Source organism: Coffea arabica, chromosome 4c, assembly GCF_036785885.1.
Source record: "Coffea arabica cultivar ET-39 chromosome 4c, Coffea Arabica ET-39 HiFi, whole genome shotgun sequence".
Lineage (NCBI taxonomy): Eukaryota > Viridiplantae > Streptophyta > Magnoliopsida > Gentianales > Rubiaceae > Coffea > Coffea arabica.
The window spans coordinates 46,386,183-46,412,256 of record NC_092316.1 but is presented as its reverse complement, the minus strand read 5'-3'; the positions used below and the strand labels follow the sequence as shown (position 1 = coordinate 46,412,256).

The window sequence follows — 26,074 nt, the reverse complement described above, 5'->3', positions numbered from 1 at the left end:
TTACATATATATTTTCAAAATATAAAACCAATTTTCTTGAAAATGATTTCAATAAATATACTGAAAATATTTCACAAACAATTTTTTATTAGTTGCACACACATTAGTGTACCTTGAATACTAGTACATATTACGATATAAAATGCTAATAATTTATATGTAAATTTGTATTAATTTATAATTATAAAATATATATTATATATAATTGTATTTATTTATAAGTTTGGACCAACCCCAATTTGAGCCCGAATCTTATATCATAGTATGAGTTGAACTTGAATCTTTTTAATATGAGTCCAAAAGTTGAAAGCTAGAAACTTGAAAATCCATGTAACTTATAAGTCGAGTTTGGACTTGCTGAAATTCGACTCAGAAAACCTAATTGACACCCCTATCTTTTACTCTGAAATGGATGTCCTTAGCCACATGTACGAGCAACATTGGTAAATCTTGCCCACTCTCTGAATTTCCAACTACAACCACCACCTGCTAAATAATGGGACTACATTAAACATATTGACACGAAAGAACAAAAGTCAAGTATGCAAAAAACAATGCTAGTTTTTTTTTTTTTCTTGCTAGGAATAACCATACTAAATGGGCTCTTTTATATTTACGAATTATAATACAATTAGGCTTTTCTTTCCATTTCTTTTTCATTAAATTAATTAGTTATTCAATTGTTTAAATACTCATATGATATATCAATAGCTATCAAGTAGTGCGTTTAACCACTTCTTTCAGAATAAACTCCATAGAGATTGCAACTGGTTAAGTTTTACAGCTTGTCAAGTAACTTTTTACTTTCATGAAGAGGATAACAATTAACATCCGCTTATGTGTGTGCATTGTTTTTGCGTAACCAAATGGTCGAGGAAAACTTACAAGTACACCATTGTAATAATAATGCTAAGACTGAAAAGGAAAAAGGTATTCTTTTTTTAAAGATAAAAAGATATAAATCTCAATTAATTAATGAGGTTTCTTTATCTATACATTTTTATCAATTCATAGTGGTTACAATTCGGGGAAAGGGATGCGTTGAAGCACACGGGATCCTCAGTGCCACTATTTTAGTGGTAATTCAGTGTCACTTCTATATTTATGCCAAGTGTTCTATTTATTTAATTTGTCATGTGTTGTTTATTTAAATTTCTTCTACCATCACGTGATAAGTGGGGTTGGCACTGGATTTGGCGCCGAGTAGTAGCATAGAGGACCCCAACTGGTGTTGGAGAGGAGGGAGTATAACTGAGAGGTAACCTCTTACTAACACTAAAAAAAATATTTAAAAAATAAAAAAATAGTGGTTACAATTCACATAACATATTGCTCAAACTCATAGTGTGGTTGAGTATAAAATATTGAATCAAATTAATTCCATTAATTCAAGCCAATGGACTACACCTTCAAGATCAGGTGTGGTGATGGTTGCCAAGATTGTTTTGCAAGATTTACAGCAACAATTTCAACACATCCCCTTAAAAGAAGATATAAATTTGTGTTTGATCAATTTTTTACACTTAAAATTTTGGTATAACAATTTAAATCCGACATGGACATTATTTTTTTGGCTTTATTTTATTGTACTGTTTTAAATATAATGTAAGTACGCTTGCAAGAGCGTTAAGGTTCAATATTGCTGATCCTATATACCCTTTAATCCTAATTGGACAAAGATAATTTGGTTTGCAAAATTTATTCTCACAAATCCCAATCACCTTTTTATCTTCCCAATCACCTTTTTATCTCACATACATTACATCACAAAAAGTACTACAGTAAATATTTCAAATAAATCATCCAAATAAACTCTTATCCAAACAAACTTATGTTTTTACATTATCTCGTTGTGAAATGGTTCTGGAATCCTATAGACATGACTGTGCATTTGCTTCCCTTTCCATGCTTCCAGGCCTTCACGATTGTAAGCACAAAATGAATAGTTATGTACAGATTCTAAGTGCTATTAAACGTTACAAGAAATTTGTAAAAGATAATAATGAGTTAATGACCGTTTATATCTATTATAAAATGGGTGGTAATATTATCACTATGCCATGATATATATTTTCACCAAAGCCACGATATTATTAATTCTTTTCTTTTTTTTCACTTTTTCTGTTGGTTTTTATTTGTTCAATTATGTGGTTTCTACTTTGTTGGTTTTCCTCTTGGTCAAAACTCAGAAGTACCTTTGATGTTAGGCAAGCAAGGCTGAGAATAATGGCCTGAGGCTACAATCACAGCATCAAAACTTCTTCCACCACCACCTTTTGATTATCATCACCAGCCTTCTTCTTCTCTTCTTTTCACTCTCCATTTCAAGCCATGCCCATTACATTCTGAATAATTTAACATTCCAACATAATCGACTCTAGTGTTGAACCTAATCATATCCCTTAGTCCAAACCATTCACAAAATTCTCTCGGGAAAAATCCACTTTTAGTTCTTAAACTTTGAATTAGGGATACATTTCATCCCCAAATGTTTAAACACATCACATTTAGTATATGAATTAATTATTTTGGGCCACATTTAATCTAAAAATGGTAAAATATTCAATTTGGGTGGAGAAGGCTGACGTGGCCGTTGATTTTGACTGAAAAATTTTTTTACTTAATGGCCACGTGCCAAACACGTGACTTTTTCCATCCAAATTAAGCAATTTACCGTTTTTAGACTAAATGTGGCAAAAAATAATTAATTCATGTACTAAATGTGGTGCGTCAAAAAGTTTAGGAACGAAATGTGTTCCTAACTGAAAATTTAGGGACGAAAAGTGGATTTTTTCCAAATTCTCTCAAGCACATGAGAACTTCTTTATGACAATGTTTTGAAAACCGGACTGGCCCGACCGGTTCGTAGTTACAGTTGACTTTGTCAGAAAATCGGTCAAATCTGTCAGAACCGGTGAACCGGATTGAGCGGTGGTTTTCGATTTTTTAACTTTTCTCTTAATATTTTTTAAGTTTTGCAAAACGCAGCGACCAAGTATCAAACTTAGGACCTTTATAATGAAACACCAATGTAATAATCATTGTACCACCACATCCTATGAGTTTTTTTGATAACTCATTTATATAAAACAAACATCCATCTTTCTTTTCTCCCTTTTTTTTACAAAATCTCATCCTCTTATGACTCTCTCTTTCTAGTCTTCAACTCTCTCTCTCCCCTCTTTTCTTTTGTCACTCCATTTTTAATCAAACCTCTTTGATTTTAATTTATTGATGCTTTTTTTCCATCTTTTAATTTTATTTTTGTCCATTAAATTGAAAAAAATTAAAAAAAAGAATTATTTTCTTAAACCCGAAAGACTAATTATTAAATGCCACAACCACTCACTTGTATATCATTTTTGTTTCTTATCAAATTTGCATTTCTATTTTCGATTCTCCTGATTTCCTTTAAACTCCAAATTTCTTTTTTTTTAATTGCAATTTCTAAATCTCAAAAATGTAAATTAAAATTTAAAACTCACAATATCTAAATTTCCATAGACGTGAATTTTGTATAATTCAAAATATTGTGATATATTTTGGATTGAATTTAAGATTATTTTTTGGTAAATACAATTGAGATTGAGATAAAATTTATTTGTTTCAACTTATAATTTAAAAATTTTATTTTTGAAAATCCAATTTATTTGAAAAAATTAAACTTTTTATCATATAAAGTTTTAAATGAGTCCATTGCATGTCTTATTTTGTGCATATATATATAGATATATATATTTATATAAATTATTTTTTAAAAAATCATTGAACAAGAGTTAAACCGGTCTGACCGGTTGAACCTTGACCCGAACACCTCACTGGTTCAATTAATGGTCAGATTTTTAAAACATTGCTTTGTGGCTAGGAAATCTCCTACTATCTCCAGCCTCCGTTACTCTAAATGGAAAATCTGTAAAACCCATGATTTTCCTAGGAGAAAAAATTCGTAAAGATGCATAAATGTTGCTATGGTCTTTTAGGATAGCACCTCTTCCTAAGGGATCCTCATCTTCAACATTTGGATGGCAAAGCCATTGACCTCCAACATCATGATTTTGTTCATGAACCACCACAATATGTCCTTCTTTTCTTAGTTCCCTAGCAGCCACCATGTTAAGTGTGTTTTTGTATCCCACATTGAGAGTTTAACAAAGAAATCTCTCCTTATGATTATTATAAATATAGTGGGTTTAAATTAGTTTAATTGTGCTAAGGGTACTACCAACCTAAGTGCTGTATGCACTAGTACAAGAGAGTTTGTCTAAGAGAGGTTTTGATTAGGTATCAAACCAAACGAGCAAGTTATGGGTATTTGAGCCGTTAAACATTTAGTGTTATTTAGCCTCTTTTACGTTTTAGTTTTAGGTGCCTTTTGGACTTAGGAATTATTTTTTAGGTTTTGTACTCTCTTTTTTTGCACTCTCTTTATGTTATAATAAATCTAATATCCCTTCATTCGTGGATGTAGGTCGATTTGACCAAACCACGTAAATTTCTATGTTTCTTTGTTTGATTTATTTGTTTTGTTGTTGTCACTATTGAATTGTCAAGAACTCCATTATTCTCGTTTATCAATTTTTTGGGACCAAACCTAACAAATTGGCATAAGAATTTCAGATTTTGGGTCATGGTCAAGTTTTGGATTTTTGATGACAACAACAATTTTTAGGTGCTACAGAGAGTGAAGAAAAAAAATTATCGTTGGAGTTCAGTTGAGTTTTGGAGGAGAGCTATTTGGCTCGTTGAATTGTTGAGGGTTTTGCAAAGAAGGTGGAGTAAGATTACTATATTCGTAATTTTTACCGCGTTGGAATCTGTTGAACATTTTTATGAGTTTTGACCCGTTAGGATCTATTGAATCTTTTGTATTCTGGTTTGTTGGGGGCTCGTTGGGGTCTGTTGGGACTTTGGTGGTTTATTGAGATCTGTTGAGACTTGTATAGAGAAGGTGGAGCTTGTTTGCTATTTATCTGCTATTTACCGATGTTGAATACACACCAAGGTGGAGATTTGTTAAGTATGTCTCTGCATTCCACATCAGAAGTTTAACAAAGAAATCTCTCCTTATGGTTGTTATAAATATTGTGGGTTTAAGTTAGTTTTATTGTGCTAAGGGTACCAACCCAAGTGTAGTATGTATCAGTCCAAGAGAGTTTTGGGGGGCTCACACCCCAGTCTAAGAGAGGTTTTTGTTAGGCATCAAACCAAAAGAGCAAGTTATGGGCCTTTGGGCCGTTAAACATTTAGTGCTATTTAAACTCTTTTGCATTTTCAGTTTTAGGTGCCTTTTGGACCTAGGAATTATTTTCTAGGTTTTGTACTCTCTCTTTTGGACTCTCTTTCTGTTATAATAAATCTGCTATCCCTTTATCCGTGGACGTAGGTCAATTTAGCCGAAATACGTAAATTCCTGTGTTTCTCTGTTTGATTTATTTGTTTTGTTATTGTCATTATTGAGTTGTCAAGAACCCTATTATTCTCGTTTATCAATTTCTTGGAACCAAACCTAACACACTAGACTTGATGGACCTGCACCAATAACACACATTTTTAGAAGGATATTTCTCCGAACCATGATTTCTTTGACCACGTCGTGGATCTTTTTGGTTCTTTGATTTAAGTGTTGAAGGGGACTTTATAGTTGATTGTAGTAGTGGACACAAAGGGAAGACAAGCATGATGTAAAACATGAAGAGTTTGTTAACAAGTAGCACGGTGTTATTAGATTTACACCGAACCGCTTGGTCTGATTGTGAATCAGCGTTCAGCTTTAGTCAAAAATCAATTAAAATCATCTAAAATCGGTCAAACTAGGGGCCCAATTTGACTGCTTGACTCAGTTTTTAAAATTTTTATTCTTGTTTTCTCAAAACATAATTTGAGTTACATAAATTATAAAACTTTCATATATTAATAGGAATAAAAAAACGTCACCCACTTAGTGTGTAAATACCAAAATCACTTGTTTTTCTAAATGTTCTCTAAATCAAGAAATTTTCATCTCTATCATCTTATGAATTTTTCATCAGTAATTTCAACTTGAATTATAAAGCCATATTCCCAACAAAAAGATGTCAAATTGGGTATGATTTGTTTTAATTCAAATTTTAAAGTAGTTTTGGAGCATGGACATATTTTAGACATGAATTCACATATTTATATGTAATTTCTAGAGGCATATGTTAGGATCCAAACGCGGAACAAACAACTATTAAAATATCAAGTACTCAATAATTTAATGGTAAACAGGCTACAAGCACAAAGATAAACGATACACAATATTTAACGTGGTTCGACTCTACCATTGAACCTACGTCCATGGAGAGAAATCTGTTCTTTATTATGAGAGAAAAACCCTGCACAAGAATACAATTTGAACCCAAGCCCAACTCTTGTATACCATCTCTCATCTCCCAAAAACCTTCTCTCACCCCATGTATATGGCTACATGTCATTTCTTGTGTGCCATTGTGTGACTTATGTGTAGTATGCCAACCCACCTATTTATAGGGAACATTATTTGGCTAAAACCCAAATAACAATAGGAAACCAATTCTAATTCCTAGACTTGTACAGAATAGGAAATAACTTCTAATCCTAAACTAAATAGAATATTCCTTGACTACTACTTCAAGTAAATAAAACCAATAAGGAAACTAGTTGCTTTCACACAAAATAAGAAATCTATCTAAAAGAAATTAAGTCAATTTCCTAACAGTATATTTGATTACAGACTTAATATTTTTGGAACAATTTTTTCATGGTTAGCCAAACATAATCAAGAATTTAATTCAATATTTCTGAAACTTGTAAAAATAAAAAAACAATTATGACATCATGTTCATGTTAGTCGATTTTTTAGAACTATCCGATTCATCCGATCAGTTAACCCTTGACCTAATAATTTAGCCGAATAACTATTTGGTTTGAATTTAACAACACTGCGAGCAGCGCTAGCCTCTTTGACACATTAGAACTCACGTGTTTACGACAAATTAGAGATCACGTGTTACAAGTAGTTGTAGAATTCATGTGTTAAGTATTGCTGAACAATGCAAATGAAGATTGCGATATCTTTTTTTTATCACAAATTAGGACTGTGAGGTTTATTAGAGACTTGTACAAGTATTTTCTTTTCATTATTTTTAAATGAGATGTACCTTTCTGATCTTCCGAACTATGTTTCCATAAATCATTGTTTGGTGAATTGAAGGAGACAAAAGCAAAGAAGGATATCTCTAATTGGATGCTTAGGGCCACAAACGAGCTGTTTTGGTGGTACATGGCTTGGAATCACTTCAAATCATGTCTCAACAATAATTGGGTAGTCGATCCACATTAATGTTTTTTGGTCAATGATATTCAATTATTTGTACTTCAAATCATTTTCATTTTTCTCTTCCCGCTCAATCTTTCATCGCAGAATTTTTGCATTGCATACAAATTCTGTACAAAAAGAGAAACCTGTAATCCTATAATGCTATATCGAGATATTACATGCAATTTTTTAAGTGGGAGATTTCATTTGGAAGAGGACCATTACGACGTATCGAAGGTTGAAGCAGGGTTGCTTTTGCAGAAGAACAAAACTTTTAATACTTATTTCATCTTATTGATTAATTTGTCTCCTCGTTTTGTTAGGAGCAAACTTTACTAACATCATATGAGAGACTTTATTAACATCGTATGAAGGTCCAAATTTTGAGGAAAATTAACATCATACACTATAAGCAACTTAAACGACATTGAATCAGCTTTCAGAATATTAGGGTAAGAGTGTTTTGCACATTCAAAATGAGATATAAAGTTTCAAATCTTGTCAAAACCATATGTATACTTTGGTACAAAAACAAAGATCCACGTCCTTTCAATAAAAGAAAAAAAAAGGGTCAAACAAAAACTAGCTAGTTTCCGTTGAACGAATTGGCCAAATGAGTTTGGCCGGGATACTTGTCTTAGGAGCCGGACACACGCTAGTAGGCTAGTTCTGGCTGAGCGGGCTAAGTGGTTCAAAATAAAATGATGATGACAGTAATAGCTACAAAATAAAATGACCAAAATTTTGTTAGCATAAGGAAAGATTGAGCTTGGTATTTGATAAAATTTAATTTCTCAATTTTTTCTTGTTCATGTATATTTTTAGAAGGATGTTGTCATTTTTTGTTAGCCAAATTAGTCGAATATTAATTACTTAACCAAAACTCGTAAAAGGGGCTTGCATGTTTTCTTGTTAAACTTCAGGGGGCAAAATAGACATAAAATCATAATTCATGCCTCACGGGTAAAGTAAAAGTTGCTATACTCAGATTTGGATGGGACCATTTAGAATCAAAATTATAAGTTGAGGGACAAAATAAACACTTTAAAAATTTGAGAGACCAAATAGGACATTTAGTGAAAGTTGAGGGAGTGTTGAAGTCATTTACCCTTTTCAAAATTTTTGCAGAGTTTCTTCAAGGTGTTATCTTTCATTTTCAAACTAAAAGAAACTATTTTGGATGAGCTTGTCTTTCTAGGAACAATATCTAAATTTGAATATTTTGAAAACAAAATTATACCCTTATGATTTTTGGCACAATCTTCAACACATCAAATGTTTCAAGTAGCTTTAATGAGATATATAAAAGCAAAGAACAATCTCCCCAAAAGCACTGTCATCCTCATGTTGGGCAAAGTAATTGGACTCTTTGAGGCCACAAAGGAGCTGTTTGGGTTTGAGCAATCTTATATAATCCAGATAGCCCGTTAACTCTAATTGCTTTCTTTATTTGGGTTTAAGCAACCTTATAATCCACCAAAAATAAAAAAGCGTTAACATTATAACATACATAGATTAAATCTTTAAGAATTAATTAAAAGAAATGCAAAGAAAAAAAATTTTCCGCCACCTTCCATCTCTCTCCATAATAATTGCGTCCATCACTTTTTGAAGTTTAAGACAAAAAAAATAGTTACTTACCATTATATCTCTTTTTATCAAACAAATTATTGAAAGTAATTTTGCCGTGTGTTAAAGAAATTGTAACTAAGATTGCAAATAATAATGCATTCTCCTGATACTCCCTTTGCATCCGCCAGTGATTCCGGCAATTTCTCTGTCCACAAACTATTGAAAGCAGACGGCCGAATGACCTATTTATTTTTTATTCATATCACTTGATCCTCTTAAACTATATCACTACTATTAATTTACCTTCTAATGTTATCTTTTAATCATTTCACCTACATAGGTAATTCAATTTAGCATGTTAACAAATTTTAGATAAAAATACCCTTTTATTTTGCAGCATTACTGCATTGTTATTATCACTTTATTCCTTTAAATTATAGTGATACAATCGCTTTACTCCCTAATATTATATTTTAGACATTTTATCCCCTTGTTAACCTAACCAGTATGTTCAAAAATTTTTTAATATATTTACCCTTTTTTTATATAATTAAAAATAAAAAAGTTAATATGGTTATTCTTCTTTTTTCATCACTCTAAGAGTTTCAAAAACATAACATAAATGGATTTTTCAAATTTCCTTTTTTCACACTTACTAATGCTAAGAAAGGAAAACAAATAAGAGAGAAGAAGATAGAAAATTAGACTTTGTAAATAAACAAAATAAGGAAAAATTTAATATTATCTTATTACTTTAACATTGTCGGGATTAGACCTAGAATTGGGTGGTAAACAGAAAAATAAAGTAATTTTAAAATAATAAAAAATATGAAATTCTTTCTTATTTGCATTTAAGAAAAATAATTGAACTCTCTGTCTCTCTCCCTTTCTCTGTCTCTCTTCCCCTTCCTATCTTTCCATTTTTTTCAATATTAATACGATTACCAAGAAGAAAGAGATTAATGTTTTGACTTTTTTTATTGATACTACAAAAAGGAAGAGTCACTCTAATTTTTTTTTTATTATTACACAAAGATGAGGGTACTTTCTCCTAAAGTTGTTTAACTTGCTAAGTTGGTTTAATGGTGGGATAAATTTCTTAAAAAATAACTTTAGAGATAAGTTAATAATAAGGCTATAGCTTATGGAGTTATGGGGATAAAGTGATAATAATTTTAAGGGTTAAACATGTCTTTTCACTTGAATTAACAAACTCTATTAGGTTTGACTGTTGGTTTTGGAGGCAAAGTGACCAAAAAGAAACACTAAGTGAGAAATTGATAGTGGTACCAAACATAAAGGGGTAAAGTGATAATAACCACCCCTGATTAAATCAACATTTCTTAAAAAGTTTTTAGCTTGTTTGGATTGCTTTTTTTTTTCGAGTTTTTATAGAAAATTGTATTGTAATAATTTGATATATGTGAGATAAAAAGATGATTGAATAATATATTTGCGAAAAACGTAAAATGTTTTAGGAAAAAATGGCAATCCAAACAAGATTATTTCACTATAAGTGGGCAACAAAAACTTTCAAGTTCTTATAAAGTAATATTGGGTTAATTCTACTTTGCACCCTTTAGCTATAACTAAATTTGCACTTTGATTCTTAAATTTCAAAGTGAGACACCTTAGTTCTTAAAATATAAAACATGCCCTACTTAAATAAAATTTGTTTTATACTCAAATGTAAAAGTTAGGGACTAAAGTGAGATAAATTTTACTAAAGTGAGACAAATATTACACTTTAGGAACTAAAGTTTTTCGTTTTGAAGTTTAAGGGCCAAAGGAAAAATCTAAATATAGTTAAAGGGTGTAAAGTACATTTAACCCAGCTGGTAAAAGAAAAATTGTGAAGCATTGAAAAATTTTGGTTTGAATTTCCAAAAGCAGTAAACTCAATCGATATGAGGACTAGTTCTTCATATTTATCAAACCATGAGCTTTTGTAGCTAATCGACTCACTATAAATAAACTAGTGGATACAGTCAAGTGACATGAAAGATTGAGGGCCACAGGATAACGTGGCCATAACAAAGCACAATGATAGGTTATATACTGTAGTAACTATTCTTTTATATTCATCTCAATCAATAAATGGGACAGAAGAACTCCAATCAACGAATAACAAGTACAGAGCAAAAGTGAAGTTTCTACTTTCTTCAGGAGATTTCCATCTATCTTGATATCGTGTAACCATTAGCCTTCTGGCAAGTGTCTCCTTAATCTTCTGTATATTTATGCTGCTCCTAGCTACCTCCAGAATCTTCTTTTCCTTCCATCCTGTATTATAAAATGCGACACAAGCATAAATACCTTTCAAGTGGGATCAAAAGTAGATAACATCAAACCAGCATTACTTGTCTAGACAGTTTGGAATCACTTGAATATTGGTCTTTCACAAGTACAGAGCATCTTGTTTGTGTTCTATATTGGCTATGGCTTTGAGATCATCTTCTGTAAGTAAATGTGCTTCAGTTTTTTGTGTAGTTTGTTCTCTTGCTATACTAGCAAATAAGGGAACTGATGATTTGATCCCTTTAGTCTTCTTGTCTATTTTTGTCTGATTAATTTTAGTTTTGATAATGCAGACTCATCTCAAATCTATGGTAGGGCTTTTAAGAGGAAACTCCAATTTTTCAACATCAACCACTCCGAAAATGAAGGCCTTCGTCCCCACAGCTGATTTAGTACTGCCCCAAGACGTCAAAGCAAGGTAACATCTAGCCACCATTTTTTTTTTTTTTTTTGCAATAAAGCAATTCAAAAGATAAATCAATTTAGTTGGTTATGCAAGTAAAGTAATAGAAACACTACATTTTATTAGATTTTTTTTTTAATGATGTTGTTGAGGTTTGAATTTGGTTTCATAATTGAAGAGAAGAATCCTTGGAAAGGCTCTGCTTTAAATATTTGTGAATGTGCCAATATTTAATGGTCTTGATATTTTCAAGAGAAAAAACAAAATAATAGCAATATGTTGGCTTTACACCCCCAGGGCAAAGAAAGGAGATTTTGCACCAATGTTTATGGCTATTGGGATGATTGGACTGTCAACTAGTTTGGGGATGTACATAGCATTGAAAGAGCTTAGGAGAGGACCAAATGTGTACGTGAAGAAATCAAGAAGGGAAACAATTCCGGAGGTGGTGGAGCCTGAGCATGTACTAGAGGAATCCGAAAAATTCATGAAAAGATCTATCTTCCGAAAACTGGCTCATATCAATGATAAAGCTCGTGAACAAGTCATACCTAATCCCATTATAGGAGACATCTCTTCGAGGTACTTTATATTCAGCTATAATGATTTTCTAAATTCCTAAAAAAAAAAAAGATTTTAAGAAAATTACATCAGTCAAGTCTTCCAAAATTCTAAGAAGAGGTGAATTTTGAAGGAATAAAAATTTGGTGTTTTTCTTCTCATGGTCATGCTGATAACAATAATTGTGTTTGAATCGAGTATTATTTGAAATAATTATTGTAGCTTTTTTTTTTTTGAAAAAATATAATAAAACGAGTTAAAAAATATATTTATTATATAAGCAAAATGCTACATGCAAAAATATTATCCTGTTCCTAAGCGAACGCTGCTGCAATGCTAGCATTGTCAAGGAGATTCAAGACTTCTTGAACAATAAAAGCTTTTAACAAATTAAAAAGCTTTTGAGAAAATAGAACAACTTTTTATTTGAGTATTTCTTGTCCATGAGTTACTATCACGAATTTAAGCCAACATAAGAAGATTTTTTTTTTTTTTTTTCAATTTGCAAGTGGAGTTTTCTTTTTGCCCCTATAGCTTTGGCCATATGTTCACTGGATTCCATTAACCAAGAAATTCAGGAAGTAAAGCAATCTTTTGCCTGGACCTTACAAACAAAACAGACCACCATTTCTGAATCCTGTTCACATGTATTTATTTGATGATCAATCAGTATGAATTGAACAATCGAAGCACTTTTTCTTTTTTTTTCTTTTTTTTTTTTTTGTTTTTTTGGGCTGCAGATTCTGTAAAAGAGAAAAGTGGAAAATGATGACAAATTTTTGCTTTGTATTACATTGCAGGCCTCCACGGGCTGAAACACTGAAAGACATGGGAGTGGACCCGATCCCCCACTAGTCATGTTATTTCTACAATTTGCTCCAAATTAACCTTTTCACATTTCTCACAATCAGAACAGAGAATTATTGTATCATTGTACATGTGCCCCGATATTCATTGCATAAAGATATAAAAAAAGAACTCTTCTAGTGCTTTTATCTACAATGTTTTCTCCTTCTCCAACACCATAAATTATTACCTTCTTTTAGTACTTTTGTCTGCAAAGTTGTCTCCTCATCCAACATCATAAATTAATACCTTCAAATTTTATGTGATTTGGACTAGTTAGAAATAAAGGGATGTTTATAGCCCCAAAAAAATTTTGAAATTCCTTTGAAACGAGTGCCTCATGGGCATGAAGATGGCTTCATGTGTTAATTTTTTGAAAAGTGTGAAACTAATTTGGAAAAGTGTATAAATATAGGGGCATAAAAAAAATAAGAATGTGTACATTTATATGTTCGGTATAATTTAAGTATATTAACAATTGTCTCAAGAGCATCCGATTAGAAAAATTCATATAATATATAGGATCCTCAAAGAAGTGTCATGGTCATTAAATAAAAAATTTAAAATAATAGATCATCAAACAAGTCCATACGTCCAACAAAAGGAAACACAAAAAAAAAAAAACACAATATATCTTCGTAATTGGTTAATTCATCCCTTAATCTTATTGGTTAGGTATAGAAATAAAATTTTACATTTTGAATTTGAGCATTATGCCATAGATTTTTTTTTTTAATCAATTACATCCTTTGCTTTGTACGATATATATATTTTTTGGTTAGATACTGTTCTTAAATGCATAACTTTTGCCCACTAAAGTTCAAATCCTGGCTCCGCGATGGGACAACGTTAGAGGGCCAATACTTTCGGATTACAGAGCAAAGCAGCACTTCTAAATCTTCCATCTGACTATATCTTACTATTTGACTGTACCTTAGTATATAGAAAACGGAAGAAAGGATTAATGTTTCTTACACTATCAGCATTGGATGAATGATAATTATGTAAAATTTATATTTAAAATTTAATTTTTACACGTGTCATGGATCTAACGGTGATAGTGTGTGCACTGTTAGTGTATATAAGATTTACTTACTTACTTAATCTATTTTTATTTCTAAAGACAATTATATCGTTTGAACCACTCTTTTCCAAATAACTTTACATTTCCTTAACAAAAATTTATAACTTCGCTAAGATACAAAAATAGTTCAACTCTTTTAAACTATTACTACTTTTGGACAAAAATTAATTCAAATCTTTTTACTATCTTTTTTATTAGTCGCACACATATGAAGTGTCACTAATTCTAAATAGATTGCTTTTGTTGGTAACATGTTTTACTTATTATTAAAATCTATAAAAGTTAAATCTCTAAAATCATTTTCGCTTCGTTGTGCATATATCCAATTCTAGTAGTGTGCACACTAAAATGATTTTACTGAAGGTAACATATATAAAAATATTTATAAGTTTAGAGAAGACACACTACTTGCGGCAAGTATAAAAATTCTTCATAATAGATAAAATAATTTGCAAAGTTAAGCAAATTTGCATTTGCATTTTTCTTTCACAAAATTCTAATAATTAAAATCTTTTTTCTTTAATTGTAAATGGAACCAGAAGCGTTAAGGGTATTTAAGTGTAATTATGAGAAACGTTGAGGGAAAATTATTTCCCTAAAAGAAAAAGTAAAACCCTTTTATAAATTGGCTGAGCTCCCTCTCAGGTCTCAAATTGCCATACATGTTCCCAGAAAAGTCTCAATCTTTACAGGAAGACCCCTGCACTCCCACAAACATGTACTACTTCTCAAGTCAATAATCTTTCTAAAACTTGAAAGAAACTTTTTTGTTACTCCAAGGCTAAAGGGTTCCACTGCCAAATTCAAAGTTAAAATTTCTATCCATAGGAGTATAGGACTAATAGGCGTTAATTTTTATTATCTCCGTTATCAGGGCATTTCTCTTGCTTTATTGATCAATTTCTGTTTTTATTTTGCAGCCAACCATCAACGAAAGCAAACAAATCATTCACCAACGAACAATTTTCTCATTTGCCAGCCTTTACTAGGTAATTACAACTGAATTTCAGACTTCTTGATATCTCTGGAAATATTGATTTTTATGTTGATTGTGCAAACTGATACGTTTAATATAACTAGTACTTTTTCTTTTTTGGTGGTGCTCTTGAGAGAGAGAGAGAGAGAGAGAAGGTTGGAGTGTGGTAATATTCTTGATTCTGTTTCTCTAAACTATGATAAGGGAAGTTCAAGCACAAGTAAATGGTAGTATTGGTATTGTCTTCAAAAGGTTTACATAGATTATGAGGCCTAAACTTACTTCATTGGTATGACATTAAAGATACTTACATGAAGTTATTGAATAAGATGCTATTGTGAAATTTCATAAAGTTACTTCATTGTAATGACATTTCATTTTTATGTAGTGGTAATACAATATATTATCAGCAATGTTACAATGTGTTCAACGAGCTTTGCCTGTTCTGTAGCTTGAACCTTCAGTGAATATTGTATACAACCTCCTGCTGCTCTATGCATTCATTGGAAATTTGATGGTGTATGAGCTAGTGTTTTGATTCTAGTGTGTGTGAGTGAAAGCAAGAGGGAAGTGATGACATATGAGATAGCATCCTTGAAAGAACAGACTAATAAGCAAATTGTACATTGTAAGCTTGATTCTTTAACATTTGAGTCTGCCTTAAGATTTAGTACTGTCAAGTGAAGGGATTTAGAAGAAATAAGTAACCTGCTTATTCTCTGAACCATTGGTCTGCTAGAAAATGGAACTTAAGAGTCAATTACTCTGCAGCCTTTTGTGGCATCTTCTTTGAGTCCTTAGTAGCAACTAATCACAGGTTAAACATTACGTACTACCACAAAATAAAGGTTCATTGCACTTGTTAAATGGAAAGTGCACTGACAAACTACTTAACAAATTCAAATTTCATTTACTTCATAGATGTGTGACCGTGCTGTTTGTAAATTGAGAGGTGCTTCAAATCTGTAGTCTGGATGTTCCTAACATTTCAAAAAATGCAAAGGTTCAAAAGATATAACCAAAATGGTTATCTGATTGGTGCTGTGGATTTATGATAGTTTTTCTGTATATTCGTGATATTTATTGTCCCTGTTGTTTGTTGGGCTTTCAAAAAGTGGTGAGATTAGCAAAATGCATATAAAAGGTACTGGGATGAATTTTTGCCACCACTTTTGGTATTCAGACATTCTGGACACTGAAAAGAATCCAACTTAGATGTTAAGTTTCTCTAAAGGTCTACATACAACTAAGTTTCAGCATCTCAGGCCTACTGAAAGAATCCAACTAACTGGTGATGGCTTGTCGGAGGTGCAAATGTTAAATATTCTATTCCATCTAGCATATCAAGCTTTTAGATCAGGTGGTTATGTCAAGAAATCTAAAATTTGCCTTTTTTTCCCTATCAAGCAGTGGAGTAATAAAACATATTCGAACTCTGGAAGGCTGCTAAAGACTTAAAAGCATAGATAAAATTAAGGCCCTTCAAAACCATTTCTATGTTGTTTCAGTAAAATCTAGTTCCAGTTGAAGATAGGCATATCTATTTGCACTTTCCTATGTAAAATCTTGTCATCTGCCACATTGATTGTATTCATTATCATTTCCCTTATTCAGTTTACGTCTTTCCAGAGAGTGCTGAAGCTTGAGCCACTAGTGATGTTTTTGTTGAGTTTATTTTGGTCCCACTAGACATAATTAAAGGAAGACCTCAAGTTGGTTGATTTTGCAAAATCGGTACTTGCCACCACCTGTTGCTGTTAGCTCAATTTTGTAATACTTTTCTTTGAGTTCGTTGTTCACTAGCAGATACATGATTAAGGATAAGGCTGCAATCTGTCTATTTTGAAAGTCCTTCCAGATTTATTTTCTTCAATGACTGAAAATTCCTTGTCTCTCATTAAAAACCCACATGCTGAAATTGGATGCCTGCATCTGGTTCTGCATGCTTGATACATGTAGTTTGGCTAAGTAGGCTGCAATTTCTCTATTTTGAAATTGCTTCCAGATTTGAGGGGGCTTGCTTGAAAATCCTAAAGGAGAAAAAAGGATAAATATGAACAAGAAAATCCAACATGCTTTGATGTTTCGCTTGACTTGCTTGGAAAACCCATAACTTGCTGGTTCCCTCTCAAGTCTCAACTTTGACACATTTCACCAAAAGGTCTCAATCTTTAAAAGAAAACATATGCTACTCTTTAGTCAGTTATTCCTGGACTCAGAACTCGCCATCACAGTCAGTGGTACTCTTTTGATAACTTGAAACTTTGGAACCTTTTTTAGGACTCTAGGATGAAAGAGCTCTTCAAAATTTAGATTTTTATCATCTGAGGACGGAAGGGAGCTAGTTTTGTTGTCCTCTATGATCAGTATATTGCTCTGATTTTCTGATCCTTCTATACATTTATTTTGCAGCCAGCCTTCAACAAAAGCGAACAATCGCCAATCACAAAACATTTTCTCATTTGGCAGCCTTCACTATGTAGTTGCTCTCAATATTCCTTTCTTCTTGGATTATGTAAAAAACTTAGAATTTAAGGTTGGTTGTGCCAAGTGATACATTTTCCTGTTTACTAGTGCTTTTTTTTGGTTTGCCTGTTGCTTTGAAATTTTAATTATGAGGAGGGGAAGTTTGGGTCCTAGTAAATGTTAGCATTTTTTATTATCTTCAAGAGGTTTAATTATGGTGTAAGCCTAAGTTTTAGTTAATTGTATGACATTACATCTGAATTTTGTAATTGAGAATTTCAAGATTCAAATATGCAAAACTTCATAATTTTTTTATTTTTATTTTTTGGCTGTAGTATGGGGAGCTAGTCATATAGAGTGCAGATATCTGATTATGAAAGAAAATTATGTTTGCTCGCTCAAAATCAGGCTTACAAATTGAACTTGGAGATGTATGTACTAGAAGCCCTGATCTGAATGAAACAACTGCAAAGGAAAAAGGAATAGATTAATGAAATAAAATAAAAAATACAGCAGCTCATGATTGAGAAGGAACAGTGCAAGGATATGAGATTGGGTAAATCTGATAGTTTTATGCTGGTGATGAGTTCATTTGAACAATCTGCAACCTATCATTAATGAATAAGAAGATGATTTGGGCAAATGTGCAGATTTCTAGTTTGATTGTGTCTCAAATGTGCCTAACATGCCACAAACTGTGAGAAGATGAGTTTTTGTGACCTAGACTTCTTAAATTAAGCTGTTAGTTTGTCTTTTAAATCAAAGCATTTTGAACCTTGATTATAGTTGTCAAAGGAGGAAAACCAGAAATTTGTAAATAAATCGATATAACACGATTTAATGTTTCAAGTTAGTTTATAAAATTTTTATCATCAAAAAACTGTGCTGAGTTATAGAAGTGCCACAAATGTAGAGACGTGTTATACTTTTGTCTTAATAAAAATGCAGTTTGTATGAGTTGAGAGAAAGTTCTGTTCACAAAGAATTACCTAGAAATGAGCATAGGTTTTAATGAGCTCCACTTCTTTTACTATCTTCTGAAACTGCACTTGTATCTCCTGAGCTAGATAGGCCATTGTGGCATAAAAAGTAAATGGAGGTTGTGCTGTGTAGATTAAGGGTCTTTAAACAATCAATCAAAGGAATTAGGAATACAACAAATGAGTACTCGTTTGAGGAAGACTAGCGTACAACTTTGATGGTCTTTAGACAACAAATGAATGGAATTAGGAATACTAAACAAGAATCTGAAATGTTGGCTGAGTACTTGATTGAGGAAGACTTGGTGTATAACTATGATTTCCTTTGTTGCTTGACAGCATTCTATTACCTCTAAGGATTTTGCTAGTTATTGACAGCTAGCTACATCTAAAATCCCACTTATTCCTTTTAAACACACAAACCCATTTATACTTCAAGCAATACTCATGAATGTTCACTTATTGTAAAGAGAGAACCCTTTGGGACAAAAGACATGGACATGATATATCCATCCTTCGTTAAATGCAAAAGGAATTGCTTTTTTTTTTTTTCCTTCCTCATCATGTGGTTTTATTGTACTGCAATAAATTAGTAGTATTTAACTCAAGCAGTCCATATGCATTTGAATTGGTAGAAGCCTTTTCATTCGTGTAAGGGGCACTGCATCTCCTATACACTCTACTGTTGATTAACTAGGTGGGTGATGGAAAGGCCTAAGGCTTGGCCTCCTATTTTTGGGAAAATGACTGTTTTTTGTTTCTCCAAGTTCTGTATCTTTCTGGTGGAATGGAATATGTGGAAAATAGTTTAAGATTTATCTGCAGAAAGTAAATGTATCTTCAATAAAAATGTTGTCATTGCAAGTAGAGTGAAGTATTAATCTCGCAATTGCCACGGTAGAACAACAGTTCTTGTACTGTTGTCAGTAAGCTAAGGTTCCAAGTCATGGTTTAACATTTGGCAGTTTGTGGCGAGGAAAGGTAACATTGAAGGGCCTTCACGCAGGATTAGCTCAAAATCTTTCTTGTGTCTTACTGTGAATTTTATATAACCGCAACAGCTGGATGATGCCCTTTTTCCATGCAGTTTCGAACAACATCATGCACTGCATGTCCTGGATTCTATTTCTGCAATGCGTGATATATGTTCTTTTGGCTCAATATGCTGCAATTTACCTAATTTGAAATTCCTTCCAGATTTCAGATTCGTCAGGGACTGAGCATGGCTTGCTCGATTTATTAATACTTTTTCATGCAGCCTTTCTGTTGGATTTTCTGGATGCATTTCCCTAATCATATGGTAAAATGCTTCATACCTCGTAAATTTTAGATGGATTAACTAAATGTTAAATCTATGCATGATTTTCTTGTCCCATTCCATTCTCTGTGAGATAACTGATGGTCATCTTTTATTACTCATCATGAGATAAGTATCATGACCACATTCTAGTTCTATATGGAGAGGTCTAAAGAAGCCCCATCTTTGGCAGGCAGGAGGAGCATGTTGATGTTTTCAGTGCCAGGTCTTCAAATTGGACTTGATGAGAAGGTTTTTACTATATATCTTCATGATTATTTCTGATGATACATGCAATTATAACTGCTCATCGTAGGCTTGAAGAAAAGATGCTAAGTCATGAAATAAATCAAGTTGGTAGCGTTATTGAGTAGATGCCAACAAGAATCTGCTTCTCCTGGGAATTAGATGGTCATAGCATTAGTTCTAACGTAAGTCTGACTGCACATGTGAAGTTTTTCTCTGTATTTTGTCCAAAGCTTCCAATAAGCGTGTTTTCTAAATTTGTTTCTTCATTGGGGATTGTGCCAGTTAAATGGAGATGCATGTGGAGAGTAATTATACATTTTCCAACATCATATTCTTGGAACACCAGAGTGTGATTTTTGCATGTTAAGAAACTGATAAAGATTATAGGACTAAGTGTTCAACCCAGCGTTTGCTTGCAGGGATGTAGTAGGAAGCTAGGTGGATATAAATAATTATCATCATTAGGAGATTTGGGGTCATAGCAGTCCCAAGAGGGATTTCTGTGGTGACTATTTCTGTTCCTAAATAATATTTGTTGTTTCCTGATCCAAAACCTTACAACTTAAGGTTCTTCAAATGATCATTTGGTTCTTTCTGATCCAATTTTGGTAGCGCTTTAGAACTTTATTTGTGATGTTCCCTGCCTAGATCACAATCCTTTTTTCAATTCTTGTTTGCTTGAGAGTAGAAATATTATAGCTTTATGGAGCTACTATCTTAATCACTTCAACAGCTTTGTTTGTTATTTGAGAGTACTGGCAAACTATGCAAGCATTTAACAACATTCTTGTGCTTTGCAGGGCATGACTATTTGTTGGTTTAAGTGAAGTTGTGAACTTACAAAACAAAAGGCAGTGAAGACCTTGCCTGCAAATCTTAGTGCCTTAACCATTTGGTGAGTTGTTGAGCTAAACATACATTATTCTTTACATGTATTTAAATTAAGTATCCATGTTTAACCGTATGGAAAAGAGATACTTGTGGTAACTTGTTTTTTGGGGGCCCGATTGTTGGGGGAGGTGGTGCTGGTGGTGTTTGGGGCAAGAGGGGCTTTGAGGGGATGTTAGTAGTAGTCTAGATTCTGTTTTTTCTAATCTATGAGAAGGGGGTTCATGCCCAAGTAAATGGAAGTATTTCTACTATATTCAAGGTCTTTCATGAGGCCTAAATCTTCATTATGTGAAATTTCTTATATTTAAGTTGTCTAAGAGTTTAAGATCCAATCATGCAAAAATGTATCTTTATTACTGCTGTACTCTGGGAAGCAGTCATGTACCGCAGATTACTGATTGTGTAGAGGAAATATTATTCTGTAGTTTAAAATCAGTAATTTTAAACTTGAAGATGTATGTATTAAAAGATTAAAAGCCCTGGCTTTAATAAAATAAGTGCAGAGGAAAAAGAATAGATAAATTAGACAAAACAAGAAAAAAAAAACCAGCACATTAATCATAAGAACATTGCAAATGAAAGTGATCAGGTATATCTGGTAGTTATATGTTAGTGATTAGTTCACTTAAATAATCTGCAATCAGAAAGTAATAGGAGAAGAACTCCACAAAAATGCAGTTGCATCTCAAATATGCCTAATATGCCTCAAACAGTGAAAAGATCATTTTAGATGTAGACATTATGAGCTAAGCTCTTTGCTATATCATTTGATTCATAGCATTTTGAATCTCATGTACAACCAATTTTGCATGTTATTTTATGCTATTTTTGTTTTGGCATTATATTATACGATGAAAGTGCCACAAATATAAAGACGTGTCATAGTTTTTTTTAAATAAAAGTGCAATTCATATAAATTTGTACAAAGTTCCATTCACAAAGAATTACTCGGATACGAGGATCAGTTAGTTCCACCTCTTTCACTGTATTTTGAAAATTCAATCTTATAATCTAAGCTACAAGGCCTTTGTGGCTTCAAAAGAAAAGGAGGTGTCTGCATAAATTAAGGTGTCTTAAGGCAATCAAAGAAATTTTATTTGCTGAGGACTTGTTCGAGGATCATTTACTGTAGAACTATATTTTCCTTTCTTCCAACAGACACTTACTAGTAACTCAGATGATCTTGCTAACTATTGATAACTAGCCGCATCTGAAACCCCACTAATTCCTATTACATGCAAATCCATTTCTAGTTTATGCAAGAACTACTCATGAATTCTATCTTCACCTAATGCAAAATGGAAGCCCTTGGGATGATAAGCACACACACAATTTATCATGCTATTTTTTTTTTTTTTTGTGATCTTTCTGGTGGAATGAGAGACATGGAAAATGTTATGTCATTTAATTTGGAAATTTACTCTTATCTTCAAAAATATTATCCTCCTAGCATGTAAAGTGTTAGATTGCAGTTGCCAAGGTGGAAGACAATGCCGTCCAACTGTCAGTAGAGAATGCAAGCAAATTTAATTGCCTAGAGTGAGCACTGTAAAGATGAATTGGCTAGGTTATTACAAGTTTTAAAAGCACAGGGGAACATTCAACCGTTGTCTGTAATAAAAACCCCTTAAAAAGCTGTACAATGTTCTAACAGAGCATATGGGTTTCTAGATTTATTAGATGATTTTACCTTTATGGAATCTCAATGCTTTGGTAACACAGTATGTTAATAGCAAAAGATCAGTATGTGTTATTCTGATGAGCTATGCATGTTTCGTAGCTTGGATCTTCTGCATGCATTGTGTACTACATATGAAAGAATAAATGCCTCAAGTAGCAAAACTGTTTCCATTAGCTGTTCATATTCAGTAGGCAATTTGATGGTTTGTGAGCCAGTATTAGTCGTAATTCAATCAAACTTATATTTGACTGCAACCGCAATAACAGACAGAAGTAATGGCATTTGAGATACTGTGCTTGAATGAACAAACAATTAATCAAATTGCATGTTGTATGCTTGCGTGCTCAAATGGATTTGAATAAAGCCTCGAGATTTTGATAATAACTTCCAATTGAAGGAATAGGGTTGATATAGATAACCTGCTAATTCTTTGAATAAGCAAATTGCCCGAAAAGGAAATTTTGAGCTATTCTGGTAAGTTTTGTGTTTGAAAATAATTGAAAGTTCTGAAAGGAGCCTGTTGAGATGTGGTAAGGATCTTTTACAAAAAAAAGTTGGAGTATTGCTGAAGCTTTTGTCTTCCTGCAACATCAAGTTCTTGTGTGTGTTGGTTATTGCTGTTTAGTTTTCTGTGTAACTATAAATTGAGAATTTCAAAATTAAAAGTTGGGGAAGCTAATATTGTGAAAAACATTAACTCCTAGAAAAAACCAAAGAGAAAGTAGAAGAAAAACAGACTTTGACTTCTAATACAATCTAATTCTCTACTTGTTTTTTTTTTTTTTTTTTTTTTTCCCCTTCATTTCTTATTTACTTCTCAAACTCCAGTTTTCATCTATTATTTAGCTGCTGTAATTGTTAATAAGTGAAAATGAAAAATGTTGGGAATTATTTGATAATTTTTTTAATAACATATTTGACTTGACTGAATTAATTGCCCTTTCTAATTTAGTTTGATGTATTGTAAATTCTGTTTATAGCCCCATTTACTTATTACCTCCAGCAAGCTTTCTTTGCAATAGCTCCCGCTCTCCTTTGCTGCATTTTTTATGTATTAACAACTGATTGAACTTTACATGATACTGCAGCATGATAAAAGGTTCGTTGCACTGATTACGTGGAAAGTGAACTGACAAACAACTTGGCAAATCCAACTTTCAGTTACTTTCTAAATGTGTCCTTCTGGTTTGTACACTAATAGCTGCTTCAGTTCTGTGGTCTGAATTCATTCTTTTAGAATCTATGATTTTGGAATTACGAGAAAAGACACAAGAAAATGACAGAGATTTGGAGTTAATAATATACTTCATAAAGAGTGTTTCTTTTAGGGTCTGGATTTACTTCTTTTGGGGTTATGCCCCTAGCAATTCAAAATGTAGAGAAATTCAAAAACGATAGGCAAAATGGGTATCTGCTTATGACAGGGGTTTTGTGTTTATTGTTTTATGTTATATATATTTTATTTACGGACCCTATTACTTGGTTGGGCTTCCACTAAGGTGGTGACTGACCATGGTGATGAAGTAGAAAAGTAGATATTCGGGTATACTCTTGCCCCCACTTATATGTATTCACTCATTCTAAGCCATTGAAAAGGATCCAACTTACATGTCATAGTTTCCCTAAAAGTCTACATTTGACTATGTATTCACTATTCAGTATGTAGTGCTAATGAATAGAATCCAATAACCAATGAAGGCTTGTCAGGTGCAAATATTTTTTTTGCCATTTAGTATATCAAGCATTTAGTGAGTTGTTTATTTGAAAAATGTCAGTACTTGGGTTCTTTCCTTATCAAGCATTGAACTTACATGACACATTTAAACTTTTGAAGGCTGCAAAGACTTGAGAAGCACAAACAGGTCTCATTGGTATGTTGTAGCAGTAAAATAAAGTTTCAGTTAAAGGACAGGCATGTGCATTTTGCACTTTTGGATGCAAAATTTTGTCAGCTATCACATTCAATGTATTCATAACCATTTTGCTTATTTACTTTTAGGGCTTTGCAGAGGGTTCTGTAGATTGACTCACAGCTGGCATTTTTGTCGCGTCTTTTATCCCCACTAGACACATAAAAACAAGACATCAACCAGGTTTGTTTTGCAAAACCAATGTTTGTGACTAGCCAATTTTTGTTTGTCATTTGCAATATGTATTCATGAGCTCTGGAGCGGATATGCATTAACAGATGTATGTTTAAGGATTAACAGATAAAATTTTCACAAGAAGTCCATGGGATTAGATGGGATGAACACCTTTTTTTTCTTTGAGAATTATATACAGAACAAGCTAAGGGAGATTCTGAGTAGCTTTTCATGGTTTCATATGTAGCAGTTCCTGGTGAGGAAGACTTACTTTGAGGGTCTTTACTACGGATTGGCTGGAATTCTTGTTGGTGTCTCAGTTAACTCCCATTAATGGAACTGGTGGGTAACGTTGTTTTTTCATGATGTCTCAACAATATGCATGCCCTGCATCTGGTTTCTGCATGCTTGATGCATGTGGTTTGCTAAGTAAGCTGCAATTTGTCTATGTTAAAATTCCTTCCAGATTTTTCTTTGAGGACTGAAAATGGCTTGTGCATTTCTTTGAGGACTGAAAATTCCTTTCAGCTTTTCTATTGGATTTCTCTGATGCATTTTCCCTAGTTAAATAGTTAAACAAAGCATACCTTGTCGTCTATTAACTGCATGGTAGTTTGAAGCATAATTTTCTTAGTGTATCTATTTTATGTGAGAAAACGAATAGGGCATCTTCTGTGGCTTTTCGTGTGATAAGTATCATGATCATAATCTACTTCTTGTTCAAGAAGAAGAAAGAAGCCAATTTTCAACAGGAGGTAAATGGGATGTTTTACTGCCAGGTCTTCAAGATGGACTTGAAACAAAGACGTCTACTTTATTGTGAATCAATGAAATTGGTGTCTTCACTGACAGGATCCCTTAAGAATCTTCTCCACCTGGGAAAAAGATGGTCATAGCTTAGTTCTAGCCAAATCCTACGGGCATGTTGGAAGTTTATTTCTCGGTATTTTGATCAAGAGCTTCCACGTAATTACATTTCAAATTTCAGTTGCTTCATTGGTGATTCTATTAGTCTACTGGAAATGCATTTTGACAGTATTTTTGCATTTTTATCCAAATTCTTTGTATTCTCGAAACAACAGGGTGCAATTTTTACATGTTGAGAAACTAATAAAGAGTATAGGGCTGTGCTTTCTTGTGAACTCTGCAATTGTCTAAGTAGCATTAGGAGAATCAGTCTCTTTGAATAATGTGAAGCTCTTCTGATGTCTGTTAAACACCAATCGTGCAAACAGGCACATGTTACCTACTCCCATCTTGTGCTTTGATTCCCATGAGATCACTTTTTGAAAGAAATCCAGTAGATTTCATCTCTTGGTAGTTTCTAATATCTGAAGGTTATATATGTGTAAGTATCATTATTAGGAA

The 26,074-nt window shown here is 32.7% G+C and overlaps 1 protein-coding gene and 1 pseudogene across 7 annotated transcripts; one reads left to right on the top strand and one right to left on the bottom strand.

Moving 5' to 3' along the window:
- Positions 1-378: 378 nt before the first annotated feature.
- Positions 379-5,548, bottom strand: LOC113739217 (flavin-containing monooxygenase FMO GS-OX-like 8; annotated as a pseudogene).
- A 5,546-nt stretch (positions 5,549-11,094) lies between these two features.
- On the top strand, positions 11,095-25,848 carry LOC113740314 (uncharacterized). 7 transcript variants are annotated; one of them, XR_011813191.1, is made up of 12 exons: positions 11,117-11,349; positions 11,482-11,606; positions 11,889-12,173; positions 15,003-15,071; positions 19,702-19,804; positions 19,995-20,053; positions 20,851-20,945; positions 23,711-23,807; positions 24,457-24,493; positions 24,622-24,715; positions 24,957-25,048; positions 25,486-25,848. XR_011813191.1 is itself a non-coding variant. In XM_027267894.2 (7 exons), exons 1-6 carry the CDS (start codon positions 11,329-11,331, stop codon positions 19,795-19,797), a joined length of 720 nt encoding a protein of 239 aa, XP_027123695.2. In that variant the 5' UTR covers positions 11,095-11,328; the 3' UTR covers positions 19,798-19,804; positions 20,851-22,783. The 7 variants fall into 7 exon arrangements, 2 of the variants coding, with proteins under 2 accessions (XP_027123695.2, XP_071902352.1); XR_011813192.1 differs by lacking the exons at positions 19,995-20,053; positions 23,711-23,807 and having other exon boundaries at positions 11,116-11,349; XR_011813194.1 differs by lacking the exons at positions 11,117-11,349; positions 11,482-11,606; positions 11,889-12,173 and adding an exon at positions 14,684-14,800.
- Positions 25,849-26,074: the final 226 nt, after the last annotated feature.